The following is a 19,002-nucleotide window of genomic DNA, read 5'->3' as shown; positions in this document are numbered from 1 at the left end:
AGATGAGGCTATTTAACCACAAATTCAAAAAATGAAGTCTCCTAAGGACCTGAGGCCTGGAGACTGTGTCAGGGATACATCCCCGGTATCATCTTCTTTAGGGAAGGGTATTTGGACTAGGAAGACGTCTGTTGTGTGAAAAACCAAGTGTGGACTTTCTTAGGAAGGAGAGATTCTGTGGGCAGTACCTTGTTTATCACACATCAGGGATTAGATTGACCTGCCACGGTGCAGACATCGAAAGACAGTTCTGCATGAGAAACTGCTTTCTCTTTGTAATGAGTAGGGAAAAGAGGGTGCCAAGACAAAACTAACATAGGTAAGATGAAATGACATCTTTTAAAGCCTATTTTTCTCACTCACAGGGGTTGAAACCGATGAACACACATCTGGTTTCCTTAATTTTGAACATCTGAAGGCAGTTTAGGCGACTCCTGCATTGACAAAGGGAGCAGATGAGCAAAGAGATGCTGAGGACATGTAGCTGCTCCCAGATCAGGCTGTGTGTCCCCTTGCTATCACACTAGGGTGTTGTTATACATCACTTCTGCAGCTTGAGACAGTGCTTTGCCTACCCTCGACTTGGATGCTACATACCCACCCTGAGTTTTATTTCCCTCTGTGTCTGGGGTGTGGCTTTCCTTTGTTGATCCACCTCTGGCACCTGCCAGGTTTCACTTCCAGCTCAGTCTTTCAAGATGCAGAGCATCTCAGATAAAGGAGGTCCCATGGACCCAACAATATTTTGGATGGAGGAATCTCTTTTCTGAAGCCACCCACATCCTAACACCCACTTAATGTGAAAGAGGGTCCTCTGATGTGTAAGGTCCCTTCCAACCCAAACCATTCAGTGATTCTATGAAACAGCATCCCAACTGTTCCATCCCATCTTCTCCAAATGGACTCTGTATATTTCACAAGCCCATTTAACTGAAGCAAAGTGGTTATAGCTTATTTTTCCCTTCAGATGTATATCTGAGTCTGGAATAAGCCTTCTTGCTAGTGCAAATTGGCACAGGCTGCTTGACACAGAGCCACTGATGGCCTGAACTCAGCTGTTTATGCAGGAGAAGATCATCCCATTTTATGCTACTTTTTATTTAAAGACAAATTGCCAGTAATTTTAATTGCTCACTACTTGTGAACCCTAATACAAATTGACACAGTACACTTTGTTCAATTACCTGCAGCCCTGGCACTTAAATAAAATGCTTTATGCTCTTTTAACCATGCAATTTAGTGTCCATACACTTGCCAGCGTAAGCAAGATGCCACTAATTGAATGTGTACATGATATTCCTTGCTGGACCTTGAAACCACTGGAGTTGCCTCTGTGTCTTGTATTTTGTTGACACTGCCCATAGAAGTTACTGCTTGTTTTCGCTGATTTCGGCCAAAATTGCCCAAAACTTGGCCAGAGTTGCCCAAAATACCAATTTCATCTTTCTTGTGCTTCACTGGCATCACAATAGAAAGTGAGGGTCTGTTTCCAGAAGGGAAGTATCAGTTCTGAACTCAGACTTGAAACAACGGGCTGGCTGCAGTGTGGGGTAAAATCATATTGTGTTAAGTATTCCCCTGTAAATGAAACAAAAAAAGAAATAAACAAAGTGAGTTGTGCGTCTCCCTGCCTTTCATGCTGATCAGAATTCCTGCAAGCAAAGGAGAAGTGGGGCAGCAAAACTATAAAATAATGAACAATTAGATAAAGAGTGCACTTCTTAACACTTGTGCCTGCTGCACACGCTGTAAACGAAGACTTGAAATCTGTATTCCCGTTAATAACCAGACAGCTGAGGAATTAAAAATACTGCCCTGAAAGGTTAACATTCCCCTTTGAGTGTGTTTAAATTCATATGCATATCCTTGATGTCTGTTCTGAAGTAGTGAGATTTGATATAGTGGAAGTATAAATACATCCACTTCAGTGAGTGATTCTGCAAATCCTGTTTTGATAAGGTCTTAAATCTGTTGAGTTCAGAGCATAAAATTCTCTTGTACCATCACTGCTAGGTGGAAACAGTGCTTGCCAATTCCTTTTTTTTTTTTTACGCATATTTTTTATTCTCTCCTTCAGAATTGTAAGATACAGCAGTAAATCTTCTGCTAGCTAGTAAATATATATGGTTATTAGATGTACAGGATTTAAATGCAAATTGGGCCAAATTGAACTTTGATGTGAATGTGGGAAGCCAGACTGGCCAAAGAAAAGCTTCATACTCTTCACTCTGTACCAAGGTTCAAGTTTATTATTGAGCAAATGTTCATTTCCATTTTAATAATTGTTGCAATCTATCTACCTATCTTCTCTCTTTGAGGCGTTGATATGAATGTTCTGCAGTAACTTGTTACGTGCAAGATAACAATGTGTTTTCTAGGGCAGGAGTAAATCCAATATAATGTTCCTCATCACAGTATTGTTTCCTACATTGTTCCCTTTGATGATTCATAGGCATTTCACTGCACTGAACCATAAAGGGCTTGTTAATATCATGATTTAATAATATTAAACCTGTGTAAAGAACTCACTGGAAGCAATGTGAAGCTGCACAAAGATGTTGCCTAAAAGTGTAATGATGAAAATTCATAAGTGTAAGTCCTTGCTCTGGTGTGATGCTCTGGTTTGAGTGTGATACCAGAAAATGTGTCTGGGTACAGATTTAGCTGAAATGTTTCTTCCCACACCCACCCCAGCTCTGCAATTAAAAAAAAAAAAACCCCAAACCTAAACACTTTCTGATGAATGGGTGCCTTAATAATGGCAATTTTTGTTTTGTTCAGATATGACTAATTGGCTAGAGACCTGAGGCTCCTCAAACTAGGAAACATCAGGTATTTTGAGAAATGAAAAATCAAAGGAGAGTTTTTTTCACTGTTTTCAAGTAATGAGTTAATATGATTCTCATTCCTTTGGCAATATTTGAAGGATGTGAATTTTTCTGGGTTTTACTCCAAGATATAAAACACAATTTTTCTCCAGTGTGCCCCTGCTAGTTGCTTTGTGTTGAATTTATCCAAGCTGCACAGCTTGGAATATAGACACTGTTCATTTCACTTGCTCTGTCCATTCATGACTTAAGAACTTCAGTCTTCCAAAAATGTTTGATCTCCAAACAGTCACCTCTTGGTTTTGTTGTTCTTCTTTCCTTTTTGTTACTGTCGTCTGTTTAGATATCTATTCTCTGAAGACTATAACTGAGTGGAAATGCGCTCTGGAAAAATCCCTTAATGATGCAGCAAATTTTCCTCTTCCAATGGAAGTATTCAAGGTAAAAGATACTTTTCCTTTGCTTGTGGAACCTGTGTTGAATAAATATCATGCCATGTTTAGCAGCTTATGTTAAACTTTTTCCAGAAGGTCCTTAGCTATAATTCATAACCATGGAAGGTCACAAGTTGGATGTTTGTATAAAACACTTTTTACATGTGGACTTATTTCTTGGTTGGTGTTTTCTAGAGGCTGGGGGTGACCAGCAGGGATTTCTCCAGTTATTTTTCCTGTGTCTTCCTCTGTTAGACCTGTGCAAAGACATCATACACAGCTGTGAAATAGTAAGGCTGTGAATATAAAAGTTGACAGAAACTGGACAGATTTCTGTGAGCCTTGCACTAAAGTTTTCACATGATCACAAGCCTCAGAGACCTGTACTGGAAGTGAGAGATAATTTTGTTCCTACATATTTTTTTAATTTTTTTTTTTTTCTTAATTCTCACTCTGGTGCTTCAGCCCCAAGGCACTGGCTTTAATTTCCCATGTGAATCAAAACTGCTGTTAACCATGGTGGCTCCAGATAATCCTGATTTACAGCTGTGCCTGCCTGGCTTCCAACAGTTCTGTCCTGGCTGGGGTGGGATGGGCAGTGAGAGGATGCTCAGGGAGGTGTGTGGGAGCACAGCAGTGACCCCATGTCTCCAGTGTCACCTCTTGCTTGGGGACCTGCTGGACCAGGCTGCCCTCCCCACCACCAGCCTGGGGACCCTGTGGGTTTCTTGAGTGGCACTGCACTGGGATACTCCAGAACATCCATGGAATTGGTGCAGTTCATGTGTGGTGATCTTTTGTATGATCTAAAGATGAATTAAATGTCCTTAAATGTGTGGATGTGGCACTCAGTGGTGGTCTTGGCAGTGCTGGGAATTGGCTGGACTTTGATCTTAGAGGGCTTTTCTAACTGAAACAATTTTATGGTTCTATAACTGGAATAAGGCTCTTATCACGTCCCATTCTGGCTGCCACAAAACCCCAGTGCCACCTTCAGCCTCCCTGCAGGGATGTGCCAGCAGCTTCCCGTGAGGAATCCAGGCTCCTCACCCAGCTGCGCACTCAAATTAGCAACATTAATTTGGGGACACTTTGCTAATAGCCCAGGCAGTGGCTCATTGGCAGTGTGGGAGCTCTGCTGTGCTGGGAGAAGAGGGAAGATTTGTGTTGGCCTTGGGCTGGTATGTGGGCTCGAGGAGCCCTGTTTTGGGATGGAAGTGGTGTGTGGAGAGTTCTGGGTCTCTGCCACTCATCTCATCCAAGGCTTCCATCTGCCAACTCTGTTAAAAGTTTGCATTGGCAGCTTCAAGATCAAAAATGCTTTGTGTGGGGCAGGGATTAAATCACAAAAGGGAATGTCTAATGTGTAAATTTTATTCCTGTCTATGTGAAAGAGTGAAGAATGTTTCTGATGAGGCTCATGAAACATCCTTTTTTAAAGAAAAGTTTATAACTAACAGCTGTGTTGCTGCCTCTTGCCAGCGTGCCAGACTTATACCCACTTATTTTAATTATTGCATGCAGGTCATAAATTTGAATTTAGCAAATTCCAGTTCCTGTGCTGTGTGGTTGGAGCTTGCAAAGATGTTCCTCTTAGAAGACAATGCAAAACCTTGGAATGCTTGAATGGCCCAAGAGGAGAGTTATTTTGGGGCCAAATGCAGCAAAAATGTCGATGTTTAGGTCCATGACTAGGTCATTAGGACTTCTTTGTTTATCATAATGTGGAAAGTGAGCACAAGATGAGCAGAGTTCAGAGTTTGGTGCTGTCTGAGCCCTGGTTCTGGTGCTCGGAAGGCAGGAGACTGAATAATGTTTTTGTGTGTGGGCATCACTTTATTCTGCCCATTTAGGGTGAATAAACCCCATTTTGTACATCTTAATTAAGGACAAAAAGACAAGATGTCATCTGTGCCTCTGAGCAAGTCTTCCTCTAGTAATGACTTAAACATGAATTAAGGCTTTAGGAGACTATCTGAGAGTAAACTCAACTGATCTTGCAAAAAAAGCCAGTGATTTTGTGTGGGACCTTCAAGTAGAATCCCAGATCCCAGCAAAGAGTGTCCTATCCAAAGGTGTCTTTCATAACTTCTTTTTATTTTTAATTTTTTTTTATTTTATTTTCAAACCCAGCACAGAAGTATTGTTTCTACACTGTGCCTGGGGCTCCTTGCTACTGTAGCTGTCATGTGTTAGATGAGATAAAAAACACAAGGTTTGACAGCTGGCAACTCTTAGAGATCTTCTGGAAAGCTGAAAATGTCTACTTTGGCAGGCATGGTGACTGCACACTGAGCAGTTACATTCTGGTTTTCCCACATTTCCCTGCAGATTTCCGTGGCTGAGCAGGGTGTAGGTGTGTGCTTGCTCTTCATGAGTAAATCCCCTGGGCTGGATTATGACTTAAATCCGTGTTGTCCTTAAAGCTCTGCATGACTGAGGGAAGTGTCACTGTGATGCCAGCAAACTGTCCCCAGGAGGTGGCACTGGCAGAGCAGAGCCACGTTTGCCGTGTGAGAAACAGCTGCTCTCAGGGGTCTGTCAGCCCATTGCTGCTGTCAGCGGTGACACTCCTCAGTTTTGGTATCACAGGGTTGGGTTCTGCCTGAGAACTCAAAAACCATGGGTTTGAGACTGAATTATCAATGTTCAGGAGTGTGGCAGAGCTGAGCTTGGCACGTGGTGGTCTTCAGCAGCAGCTCCAAAAACCTATTGCAGCAGCACAGCCCTGATCCCCTCTTGGCATCCAGGGAGAGTACCCCAGACCACAGGAGCTGGTTACAGAAATCAGGGAGAAGGCTGCAAACAGGATTTTCTTTTTTTTTTTTTTTTTTTTTTTCCCTGGTGCTGTTTTACACTTGGCCATATGTTGGAAGTGTTTGTAAAATGCTTTAGGATCCTTTGAGAAAGGAACGTGATGTTTAACTGCCAGAAAATGCTGCTATTATGCAGCTACTAAACATAGTGTTTTGCAAACTGCACATCCTGGCATAAATTTTCCTCTTCACAAAAGCTTTTTGCAACGCACCTGCTATTTTGTCGTTCCCTGCTTTTCAGAAAACATGTTGATCCTTGAAGAAAAATAAATACAGACAGAGTTTTTTCAAGGATGTTTGAATGGCTTAGGAGCACAAATCCTTCCAAACCTTGGGCCACAACCCAAGGACATGTATCCTTTGCTGTGTCTGCTCTGATTTCAGGGTGCTGTTGGGATGCCCCTGCTCTTGGTTTGGTACTCGTCATAAGTGATGGCTTGGGCTTCAGAGGACATCTGATAAAATGGTCAGGGCTTATTGTGAAAAAAGATGGTCAGAATGTTACTGGGGCCTGATTTTGAGTTATGTGGAGCAATTTCAGTGGTTTGCTTCAGTGCTGGCATTGCTGGTGCTCTTTAAGAGGAAGCCATGCTCCAAAAACAGCCCTAATATTACAAATCAGTGCATATTTTAGAGTTAGAGCCCAGCAGCTTGTACAAGGTGGATGGGTTCAGTTTCCTGGAGAGAGGCAGACAGGAGATCGTGGATATCTTCTCTAATCTCCCATTCTGCTTTCTCCAGTCTCCTGTGCCAGATCTGTGGGTCCCATGCAGATGTTATGGATCCTCACCTCAGACACCTCTGCTTGGGCAACTAAATCCTAGCCGAATTTGGGGTGCTCATCATGTCTCCATGGATTTTGCATATTGGCATCCTGTTCCCAGTTCCTGTGAAGTGAGTCCTGATAACTGGCTTGGATGGAGCTGTTACCAGCCACATCCCTAAACCAAACCCTGGTAAACTACTTGAAGAGCACCTAGGGGAGAGAGGTGATATCTAAGACAGGTGGAAGTTGCTGATTTATAGCCTTTGGTCCCATTCCTCTACCCTCCTCTCCTCTGTTCCTGAAGTTGTTTGTTTTTTTCAGCTCTAAATCTTTCTAGCAAAAAACCCGCTATTATGCCCAGCCCAGTGTTCCCCTGTTTCTGACTGGAGCTTCTGGATGTCTCCTGTTACCAGTTAATAGTATTAATTAGTACTAAAACTAATGGCATGGAAGGAATCAGTTGGGACAGATCTCTCCTAAGGAGACAGATGGAGGGACCATCCACCACCCAGGCAAGAGCTGCCCCTGAAATTCAGGACAGAGTGGTGCTTCTAGTTCTAAGCTCACAAGCCTGAAGACAAATATTAAACAGGACTCCTTCCTACCAAAAAAAAATGTTTTTTTCTGCTGGATGAACTGTACATTTTAGTAGTGAGAGTAAGAGTGACACTTCCTCTAAGACCTTGATTTTTATTTTTTAAAAAAGAAGATAATATCTCTCAGAATTTAGCAAACATTTTGGGTGTTTTAGAGTGTTTTCTTCCAGTGTTACATATTCTGGAAGAGTTTAAATGAGAGAAACTCATGGGATACTTTCAACTCAGAGACAATCCTGACCTGGCTGCATAAGTAGCCTTGAAGTCCAACAGGGTTTTTTTTCTGTCCTGATCCCCCCTCAGTGGGCACATGCTGATGCAGCAGCCTTTGCACAAGTGTGCCTTTGGTTTCCCTTGGAAGCCAAACCCCAATCCCGAGCTCCTTCATGCCCTGATGGCTTGGCTGGCCCTGGCTCCGCACGCTGCGCTTTAATAACCCGCGAGTTGCCGTGTTGTCTGCAGGCTGCCAGATTATTTATACTCCATCTGTTCTTCCCCATCCGTGGGCTCGCCAGCCCTTTTCCATGGCTGCTGTTTGCCTGGCTGGGAGACGTGCATGGCTTCCCAATCCCTCTGTTGTTCTGCTGCCTTTTGATCTACTCCTGCCTCAGCTCCATTGAAACCATTTATCTTTGTAAGAACCAAGGGACACCACAGAGGGAGTGAGGATGTCTCTGATACCAAGGGGTGAGATGGAGCCTGGTGGTACCTCTGTGAGCAGTGAGCAGCTCTAGCCCTCTCCAGCTCCCTTCTGACTGTGCAGGGCTGTGCAAGGATTTGGTTTGGGGGAGCAGTCCAAGGAGATGGGTGAAGCCAGGCCCTGTCTGAGGTGCCCCCAGGGTCTGTTTGGCAGCACCATATGAAAGTCATGGTTGGGAGAGAAATGCTAGAGGCTTTTCAAGCCAAGCAGATGGGATGGATGATAACCAGGTCCCTCAGCTTTCCTTGTCCCTCTTGCATGTGTGGTTTTCTTCATTAAATGCTGGAGTCTCTCAGGATGGGGAGAGGTCAGCAAAAGAGCCTGGTTTATTGAATCACTGCATGCAGGCATGGTGTGAGGGAGTTTGTGACATCCTCAGCTCCTGCCTTCCACTCCCCTGGGCAGCATTTTACACTGAGAGGGGCTAATGTGTGCCTACAGCATCATCTGCTCCTATGTATGGGGTGGGTGATACCTAAAAGTCACCCATTTTAGGGCATTTTGTGAGGGTGTATAGTGATAGGGCAAGGGGGAATGGCTTAAAACTGAAAAGGGGAAAGGTTTAGATCAGATATTAGCAAGAAATTCTTTCCTGTGGAGTTGGTGAGGCACTGGAACAAGTTGCCCAGAAGCTGTGGCTGCCCCATCCCTGGAAGTGTCCAAGACCAGGCTGGACAGAGCTTGGAGCAGCCTGGGATAGTGGAAGGTGTCCCTGTTCGTGGCAGAGGCTTTGGAATGAGACGATCATTAATGTCTCTTCCAACCCAAACCATTCCATGAGTCTGCTATTGTATGATCTAAAGATGAATTCATGTCCTCAAAGAAAGCAAAAGCAGCTGTGGTCCGTAGCTGTTTTTCAGGGTGGTTGCAGCTCACAATGTGCATTGAATGATCCTGATCCTCTCTGCTCTAACAAATTCCTATTGATTTCTCAGTAACGATTCCTGCCATGATGTTACCGAGGGCAGCCTCAGTCCCTCCTCACAGTCGAGGGGCTGTGTGTTGAGGGGGTGTGAGCAGAGACACTGCTGGTTTCACTCTGAGCACTCAGGTAGCTGTTCCCACCTGTGCCACCCTTTCCATGTGACTTTACCCCCTGTGAAATGGGACCTGGGCGTGTAACACAACCGGGTCTCACCAGCAAATGCTTGGGAAGTGCTGTGGCTCTGAGGTGCTAAAAAACTCAAACCAAACACACCAAAAAAATCCCAAGTGGATGAATATCCACCTCTTTTACCTCTGCCCATGCTTCCAGTGCCCAAGCAGAGTGCTGTGTGGGAGGGGATCTTTGCCCTAATGCCATCTGCAGCGACCCGAGCCATACGGATAAGGTGCGCTTGGATTTCGACCGGCTACTCTGCAATGTTGCTGTTTCTATGGTAACTATTTTTTATTCAACAAGAAGAGCTTAAAATCTGTAGGGCTAAATCCAATCCTCGGCAGAAGCATCTGCAGTTTTTCAAGGGGCTCTTCAGTAGGTGCAGTTTGTAGCTGGTTCTCGTTGTTTAAGGGTCATGGTGTCTCTAAAACCTCCCTCCCAGCACGCTTTCCTCATCATCCTCACCCCACATCTCTACATTTTGGCCTTCCTCTGATGGCTCTTGTCAGAACAAGGGGACAATTTGCACGTGTTATGTCTTACAGGGGCTTTCTGTCTCCCTGCAGAGAGTGCACCTTCCGGGAAAATTGCTACATGTTTAGCCATGGAAGTTGGTGAATCACAAACAAGACTGATTCATCTGCAAATAATGCAGAGGGTTATATTTGGTAGCATTTCTTTCTTTATTTCCTTTTTTTTTCCTCAATTAAAAAACAAATGCCAGATTCCTGTGGAGGCAGTTTAACCACTGCTATTACTGTGTTTGTGACTGGCTCCCAGAGGTGAGCTTTGTGATTAAAATTAGGCTATTAGAAACAGCCAGTTTCTTGGAGAAATTAGAGAAAACATGGAGGGGAGGTGATTTCTTCGAAAATAAGAACCAAATCAACTAATATGTTCCCAGTTATACCAGATGGGCTCTGCTCCTCTGTATTCTTTATTTGGGTTAACCAGGAGAGGTAGGACTGAAAGCAAGAGTTATGGTTAAAGGAAACTCAGGTCAATAAATTTTTAAGTGGTCAGTGTTTCTAATCAGCCTCTCAACCTTGCAACTTTCCAGTATTGAAACTCAGTTCTGAATTTTGCATGAAGTTGCAGTTTTGTAATTTGTGTGCTTCTGACTGTTCCGGACTAAAAGAGCCCTGGCTTTTAAGAATATTTGAAAACTAGCCTGAAATTTGAAAATTAGACCCAAATGAGAGACTTTTGCACTTTCCTACATACAGTGTAAGCTGCTGCATTTAAAATTGTATTACTCCAGTTGTCTTGAGCAGAATGGGCTGAAAATGTACATTTCACAGTTGGAAAGTGATGCTCTTCCTTGGGTTTGGGGACACAGAGCAACCAGCCCAGAATGCAGCTTCCCTGAGTGTCAGACAAAAGCAGCTTAGCCAGGTCCCCCTGCTCTATCAGCTTTACCCAGTGTGCTGTAAAATTACCTGAGCCCTACTCTTGTCATATGGACAAAATGGAGTTTATCTACACCCAAATTACATTTTTTTAGCAGATACTACATTTGTTGACCTGGTATTTAGCCACCAGGTTGGACAAATGGCAGTGATGATTTTGAAATTTCTCTTTCTGAGTCCATCACCTAAAACTAATACTTACTGACTTAATTATCAGGACTTAAGCATGGCACTCACACAGGTACTCCCCTAAGGCTTACTGACATCCTTAAGAGTTGCAATGCTTTTCTGAATCTGTTTGTGGATGTCTTTTGGAGGGACATTTAGGCTGCCATGTCACTTGGCATTTCTGAAATCCACACTGCTGGTGGCTTGTTAGCTGTGAGGGAGAAAATTATGTGGCCATCTCAGACCCTGAAGAAAGAAGACTGGGAATTTGGAGCCTGTTTTTGCTCCCAGCACTGTGGCTGACTTGTTACTTGACCTCCAGATGTTTCAGTTCCCAGTCCTGCGTGTGATGCTGGATGCAGTGAGCTGTTGCAAAGGCCATCAGTAATTTTTACAGAATAATTACAGAAACACAAGCCATGTAAAGATGGAAATCATGATACAGATGTGTCTCAAAGCAGGGCTGTCTTTCAGGTGGCCCAGAGGGTCACAGACTGTGCATTTGCAAATGCACCCCCTGCTCTAAAGCTGTGAGCATGGGGCTGAGTTTAATTGCTTTTTTGGGATTATAGTGAGAGCTGTGACAGCTCTGGCTATTGCCAGTGGGTTTGGACTGTGAGTGACAGACGTTCATTGAGGGGTTTAGCAGTGCTCCACTCATTACCCAGGAGCTGTAATCCATCATGTTAGAGACTGTGACCCTTGGAGTGAGCAGCTGTGGTGCCCGTGCCACGTTAATTTGTTGAATGTTTTGTGGCATGATTTTTCACTTTGCTGTAAGGGACTCTCCTGTGTCCTTGTTAATTGTCCGTCCGGGTTACTTGACTGCATCTCAGCAGCCAGAGAGTGTTTCCATTGCCCTCTCAGGGCTTGTGAACCCCAGGACAGGCTATCTACTGGTATAAATTATAGAATCACAGAATCAATTGCCTCATTTAGTTTGGAAAACACCTCCAAGATCGAGTCCAACCATTAACCCAGCACTGCTAAGCCCACCACTAAACCATGTCCCCAGATGCCACATCTGCACAACTTTTAAATCCCTCCAGGGATGGTGACTCTAACACTTTCCTGGGACAGCCTGTGCCAGTGCTTGGCAGCCCATTCAGTGTAGAAATTTTTCCTAATATACAACTCAAACTTCTGTGTGGTCAGCAGGGCTGCTCCTGGGAGGCACTGACTGCCAGTAGGAGTAAAGGCCCACCATGCATGAGGCTTTAAAATGCTCCAGCTGGTCAAAACTATTCTGCCTGTTGATCTCCATTTCAAAGGAAATTGAAAGTCACTTGGAGAAGTTGCTGGAAAATAATGGCTGGTGACATCCTTGCTGGTGGTGTTGAATGCTGTGAAATAGCAGCAAAGGGTTGAATTCTGCCACCCATTATCATTTTAGGCAATTCTTTTGTTCAGCTGCAGAGCCTGGCGGGGACCAGGAGAAAGTCTCACCCCTCTAGTCCTCTCCTTGTAGCTGCTTTTATTAAACAGGCGTTGTTCCTGTCAACGTGAATAAAGGGAAGAGAGAGCAGTTCATTATCCAGTGTATCACTTTGAGTCTAATACTAATTAAAAGCTTTGCCATCACTTCTCTGGAACCTATTCTTAGAAATTATGTAAATTAATTGGAGTTTTGAAGAGGAGCATATGCCAAATCCTGAGTAATTCCCTGCTGGCTGAGGCAGCTCCAGCACTGGAACCGGAGAATGGCATCAGGAATCTTTTTTCTTTCCTTTTGTGTCTGCAAAAATACAAAGCCGCTTTGGTAAATTCTGATGATTCTCTTTAGCCAGTATACAAGGCAGATCAAATATCCAGACCCTGACCATTTTCCAGAGAGGTACAATACAAAGGCTTTTTCTCCATGAAAGCTTTTCCATCTAAAAAATGACATTTAACACAGAAAGGGTTTTCACTTCCACAGCATTTCTCCAAAGAAATGCATGTTCCTGCCTCAAAGAGGATTTTGACCCTCAAAAAGTGGATGTACTTGAGATCCCATGAACTCCCCTTGTGATTTCACTCTTGCTACTAATTTAATGGGGGAAATACTTACTTGCTGTGCTGAATGACACGGGAGATCTGATCCCTAGGTACACAGCGCCTTTGAAGTAAAATACTTTTAAATATTATTAGTGCTTTTCCCCCCTCTATCTGATTATTTTTCCCCTTTGAAAAAAAGCCAAAACAAATAAAAGGAGAAACACCAAAGAAAATGATTCAGATAAAAAGGAGAAGCAGTATAGTTCGGTGTCAGTATATTTTGGTCTCAATCAACAAATCACTTTAAAAGTTGATTAAACTACTTGCGTGTTTAAAGATAAACATGATTAAGTACTTTGGTGGATCTTGGCTTATTACGTATTGAGGCTGGATCTGAGCGTGAGTTGAATCATGGAGCGTTTGTGGGGAGATGCTGATTCCAGATGCACATTTTGCAAAGTTGCCTTTTCTTTACAACCTCGCCCCAAGGATTAAGAGACTCGGAGTGTGGATCCCCAGGCAGAAGGAGGCAGCCCTCCAGTCCAAATGCTACTTTTCCTTTAGAAGTTTGAAGTTCAGTCCTGCTGATATTGGAGTTCTGCAGCCATCATCTCTTCTCTCTGAAGCCTTCTCAGTATTAAAGGTGGCAGTTTTTGGTAGGACCTCAAACCTCATTGCCTTGAACACTTCCAGGGATGGACATCTACAGCTTCTCAGGGAAACCTGTTCTAGTGACTCACAGTAAAGAATTTGTTCCTAATACCTGATCTAAATCTGCCTTTTTACAGCTTTAATTCATTCTCCCTCATCCTATCATTGCATGCCCTTAAGAAAATGATACTCGAACTCCTGGATGTATGCTCCTTCCTCAGCCATTAATTCCTTGGGCTCTGGGCCATTATTCTTAAATATTCCTGACTTTCCTCATCAGTATTTTCTTCTGCTTTGAGACAAAATTCATAATAGTTCAGTTGGTCTTTTTTTCTGCTTTTTGGTTCTCACTGAAAAGGGCTCCATAACACTGCAGGTTGGTAAGATGAAAACAACCATTCATTTAGCTGTGGTTAGAGCTTGTAAAAATCCTTATCTCTACTAGCAGTTGGAATGTAAGATCCCAAAATAGAAATTGTTAAGCCCTTACAAGTGCAGACAGTTCTTGGGAAAAGAAAGCACAGTGAAACGCAACTTCGGATCAATAGAAAATCACTCTAGAACAAGAATACCACGTGTAGCAATGAATGTAGATGGGATTGTTGTTGCTAACCACTTATTAGATAGCAAGCTTTCTGCGTGTATTTCAGAGTAGTCTGTGAGTGTGTGCTAAATGTAACATCATCTCTCTTTATGCTTGTATTGGCTAATGCACCAGTGGTTTAGAAATACGGTGGGACATTTTTATTGAATGAACACAAAATGCAGTCATTACCCTGGAATTAGGGTGGCAGCTTGTGTGACTGTTAGATAGGGATCACAAGGGATGGAGTAATTAGGTGTTTAAACACTAAACTGGTGGCAAACTGAGGAATCTGGGTTGCTTCTGAATTTCAGAACTGCATCCTGCATCCCCAGAGCTGCTGTGCAGAACCCTCTGCGTGTAGCCTGTGGGTGCAACCAGGTTTTATCCCAGGTGGAAGTGTTATGCTGGGCATGCACATGAACACAGCTGCCTGTTTTCCCATCTTGTTCTCTAGTTGCCCACATTTTGGGTCTGAGTTCACTGTCCAAGCCTTCATCCATTTCCAGTCTCCTGGCTGGAAAAAAAATACCTTTCCATCTTGCCATCATGGAGACCAGGTGCTTATTTTGGTGCCCTGCAGGTGCTGGGCATCCATCAGGGTAAATCAGGTTTGTGCTGAGCTGTTTGCATCCATCTTGTGCATTACTCTGGGGTGCTTCAGTTTGGGTCTTGGCACATCTGAACTCTCAGTTGCTCCCAGAGGGTGGTGGCTGTCAGAGGTGGAGAGGCTCTGCCCACTGGAGATTTTCAAGCAGCAGTTTCTCAGCCAGGTCCTCATTTTGGTGAGCACAGTCTCCTTGTGGACCAAATTCTGGTTGGTTGCTGGTGCTGCTGAGGTGGACATACCCTGTGCTTTAGGTATGGTGGGCTTGGTGCTGTAGATGTGTCCTCTAGGACTGAGGTTGTTCCCTCTCTTTCTGTGGTTGGGTTGGTGTGAAAAGAACATAGGCCCAGATAAGTTGAGAAAACCCACATGGATGCCTTTCAAATAGATTTTAAGTTGTATTGGCTCCTTCTTGGTGTCACCACGTGTTCCTCTTCCCATAGGACCATGCTGATTTGAGAAACCATTTCTTCACTGTGGGGATGAAGCTGGAGGCAGTGAATATGAGGGAGCCATTTCATATCTGTCCTGCATCAGTGACCAAGGTGAGTGCTCAGAAAGGAGGGCTGAAAAGAGCCTGACTGGGAAAACCTTCCTGATTTCCACCACGTTTAGAAAAAAAACAAGGGTGATGATACTTAAATGGCTGGAGAACACATTAAGAAATAGGTTTAAAATCCATGGATGTTCCTAATTAATTCTTTATTTCCCATAAGCATCACCAGCTAATTCCATGTACTTAAAACCAGTGGGGATGAGCATGTTCATCTACCACTTGCATGCAAAAAGAAGGATCCCTCTTTTGTCTTTGTCTCCCCTCCATCCATATGCATTTTCCCTGTACATCTGAGAAACCTGCGGAAATGAAACAGCTGATTGGAGGTTGTAGCTGGATATATAATCCACACACTCAAATGCAAGAGAGAGGAAGGCTCTGGGGTCTTCAGGATCATCTCCAGTTGCTACTCAACTTTGGGACCCTGAACCTCAGCACTTTCCACTGCTCCATTTCACCTATCTCTAAAATAGGTTTATCTCTAAACCTATCAGGCTTTGATCTCTTGGGTAGAAGCACTTTGATGAAAAGGTTTAGGTGAGAGCAAATTATTTTCTGTAGTTTGATCCCCAGGTTTGGCTCTTTCAGGTTGCTACTTTACCTAATGTTGCAGCAAATCTAACTCCTGATTTTGGTCTATTCTTTTTCACCCCTTAGGTTTTTAACAATCATTATTTACAAGTGACCATTGATGACTTGAGACCTGAACCCAGCAAAATCTCGATGCTTTGCCATGCAGATTCCTTGGGGATCTTGCCAATACAGTGGTGCCTTAAAAACGGAGTCAATCTCACACCTCCCAAGGGTTTGTATTCCTTCTCAGTGATATTTGGGTTTACTCTGAAGGACATTTGTTTGTTATTATTGCGTTTAGAATTGTGGTGGTGGTTGCTGCAGAGCATCAGCTGAAGTATCTCAAGACAGAGCAGTTCTCTGGAGTGACTGGAGCTGTTCTGGCTCCTACCAGCCCATGAACATCTCAACAAATGTGTGTTGTGGTGATGTCCCTGTGCTTTGAAGCTTGATTCAGGCTTGTGAAATCCTCATGAATTCCTGTGGAATGAATCCTAGAAGTTCTTTGTGTGTGTAGAGAGCAAAAGGAGCATTGAAAGTCCAGTCACTGTAGAGGCAAACCCTGTTTCATCCACCTTGGTAAAACACTGAGGCCAAGCAAAGCTCCTAAATTTGAATGTCTGAGCTAAAAACAGCTGCCTGCCTGGGAATGTGGAGGGATTTCCTTGGCTGTTTCAACAAATCCCAGGGCACACTGCAAGCCGTGTTAGGTCAGAGCCAGGAGAAAGAGTGTCCAGCCCTGCTGTTCCTCAACTTTGTATCAGTGGAGTTAATTACAACTTCAGACAACCACCTGTGGTGCCCTAGCAATATTTCTTTGCTTGAAAAATGTGTTGGTTCTCTGGAATTTCAGGTTTTTGAAACTGGCTGGGTTGTTGGTCTGTTGCCAAAAATCAGTGTTGCTTGGGAGAAAGAAATGCCTAAAAAAAAAAAAATCAAGCTTAGTTTTGTGTGTGAACTTCTGTCTTCATTTTGGAAAAAGCATGATGCTGCCAAGGGAAGGGAAGGGTTACTCCCTACCAGATCCAGAATCCTCTTATGTGTATCCAGAGTGCTTCTTTAGCACATGTAATTTGAAATTCCCACCAAAGTCCTGGAGCCCTGTGCATGCAGCTGCATGTGGTGCATCCATGACCGCTCTGCTGCTTCTGCTGGCATAAATCAGCTCTCTGGGGCTTTAGCTCTCTCCTACTGAAACCCAGGTGTAATGATAATGCCTGTATAAGCACTCACTTGTACTGACTGGAAAAGTTGCCAAAAATGAAAATAAATGGAGTATTTTGGGTTTTTTTCCACCAAAATGCACATGCAGCTTGCCCCAGGCTGGATAATTAACTGAAGGAGACCATAGGCTTAAAAATTTCCAATCCATGCTGATACAAAGCCTGTCTGAGATGGTGTTTTATGGGTCAAGTGTGTGTGAACTATCTTTTAGATGCCAACATTTTAAGACATATCTGAAGCATCTGTCATGTGAATATTTTTTGACTTTGCCAGGTCTAGTGGGAGGTCTCACTGCCCATGGCAGAGGGGTAGAACTGGGTCATTTTTTAACCCAAATCATTTTGTGATTCTGTGATTCTCTGGCTTCATGTGATGCCTGGTTATTGGGATCCACCTGGGCACCTGAGAAAGTACAGAAAGTCTCTCTCCTTATTCCCCTGGAGAAAATCAATTTGCTTTCTGCTGTGAGATCAGAAATCCTGGGGGGAAACTATTAAAAAGGCATGAAGCCAGTGGCAGATAGATGTGTTCTATGTGTTGCTCTATTTTCTGTGCTGTGTATAAGGGCTGCATGTCCAAACTGAATTTCAGCACCTTGAAACCTTTTCTATGGGCAAGACATTCTTTGAGTTAACTAAAATGTAATCAGATCTTAGAATGAGTTATTTGAAAATAAACACAAGCTAAACACAACAAAAACCCCATAAACCACCAAAAAAAGAAATCATATGGAAAGTGAAAAGCATCCAAACCCCTGGTTAATTTAGGGTTGACAAGGAGGTTTTCTGATCTCAAAATCGACTGGTTTTTTTCATCAGAACAATGTACCAGGTTGGATATTGGAGTTCAGAGTCCTTTATTTGTCTGATATTCATTCTCTTGCCTTTTCACCTATCAGGGCTTTATTGAAATCAAACAAAGAGTAAATGGGTCATGAACAGGAGGTGCAAATATTTGCTACTTGAAATAGAGAGCAGTATTTTCCTGTACAGTGCCAAAAATGAATGCCCATTAACTGCTGCTGTATAAACATTGAACAAGCTCTGTTTATATTTATTAGAGCAGGATTTATAGACCACTTCCCTTTAGAGTCACAATCATTGTTTTATGAGCTATTAAGTGGGGGAAAAAACATTTTGATAATGCTCCTAGTTGTAAAGCTTACTAAGGAAAAGCCACTTCCAAAAACCTCCAGTACGTTTGTATTGTTATATTTGCTTCTGATTAGGCTGCTGGGCTCTTCCATGCCCAGAACTGAGATGGCAAACACGGTGAAGGTGTTGAATGTTTGAGGAGCAGTGGCTGAGTTGTGCAGACACAACTCTCAGTGTTGTCACCTGGGCTGAGCCTTCCAGCGCGGCAGGGTGTGTGTGCCATGTGCTGATGGAGGCACTGGGTACCTGGTACCTCCCCGTGTGCTCAGGGAGGCAGCTGGGAGCAGGATCACACAAGCAGGGAATCAGTAATGTAGGAAAAGACCTCTGAGTTGGATCACCAGGTCCAACCTTTGGTCGCCACCCGGTCAGCCAGCAGAGTGTCAAGTTGTTTCTTGACCACTACCAGGGGTGGGGACTCCACCCCTTCCCTGGGCAGCCCATTCCAATGCCTGACAACCCTTTCAGTGAAGAAATTCTTCCTAATATCCAACCTGACCCTCCCCTAGTGCAGCTTAGTGCCATTTCATCTCCTCCTGTCCCTGTTCCTGGGAGCTGAGCCCGATGTCCCCGGCTGTCCCCTCCTGTCAGGGAGTTGTGCAGAGCCACAAGGTGCTCCCTGAGCCTCCTTTTCTCCAGGCTGAGCCCCTTTCCCAGCTCCCTCAGCCTCTCCTGGGACTCCAGCCTCTTCCCAGCTCCATTCCCTGCCCTGGGCATGCTCCAGCCCCTCCAGGTCCCTCTGGCCATGAAAGCCCAGAACAGGACACAGCCCTGGAGGTGCAGCCTCACTGTCAAAAGGCCACAGACACATCAGGCCTTACTTGAAGTCAATTCCTGGGTGTTCCCCTTTTGGAATCCTCC

The 19,002-nt window shown here is 43.9% G+C and overlaps 1 protein-coding gene across 1 annotated transcript in view; it reads left to right on the top strand.

Moving 5' to 3' along the window:
* Positions 1–19,002, top strand: part of LOC131573043 (scm-like with four MBT domains protein 2) — an 86,126-nt gene that overhangs the window by 37,149 nt on the left and 29,975 nt on the right. The window contains exons 6-8 of the mRNA XM_058826619.1: positions 3,172–3,269; positions 15,078–15,179; positions 15,848–15,995. Coding sequence (XP_058682602.1) covers positions 3,172–3,269; positions 15,078–15,179; positions 15,848–15,995 — 348 coding nt within the window. The remainder of the gene's footprint in view (positions 1–3,171; positions 3,270–15,077; positions 15,180–15,847; positions 15,996–19,002) is intronic.

The sequence above is a fragment of the Poecile atricapillus genome, chromosome Z (genome assembly GCF_030490865.1).
Source record: "Poecile atricapillus isolate bPoeAtr1 chromosome Z, bPoeAtr1.hap1, whole genome shotgun sequence".
NCBI lineage: Eukaryota > Metazoa > Chordata > Aves > Passeriformes > Paridae > Poecile > Poecile atricapillus.
Note: the sequence above shows the minus strand (reverse complement) of the source record. Positions and strands in the feature narration are given on the sequence as shown.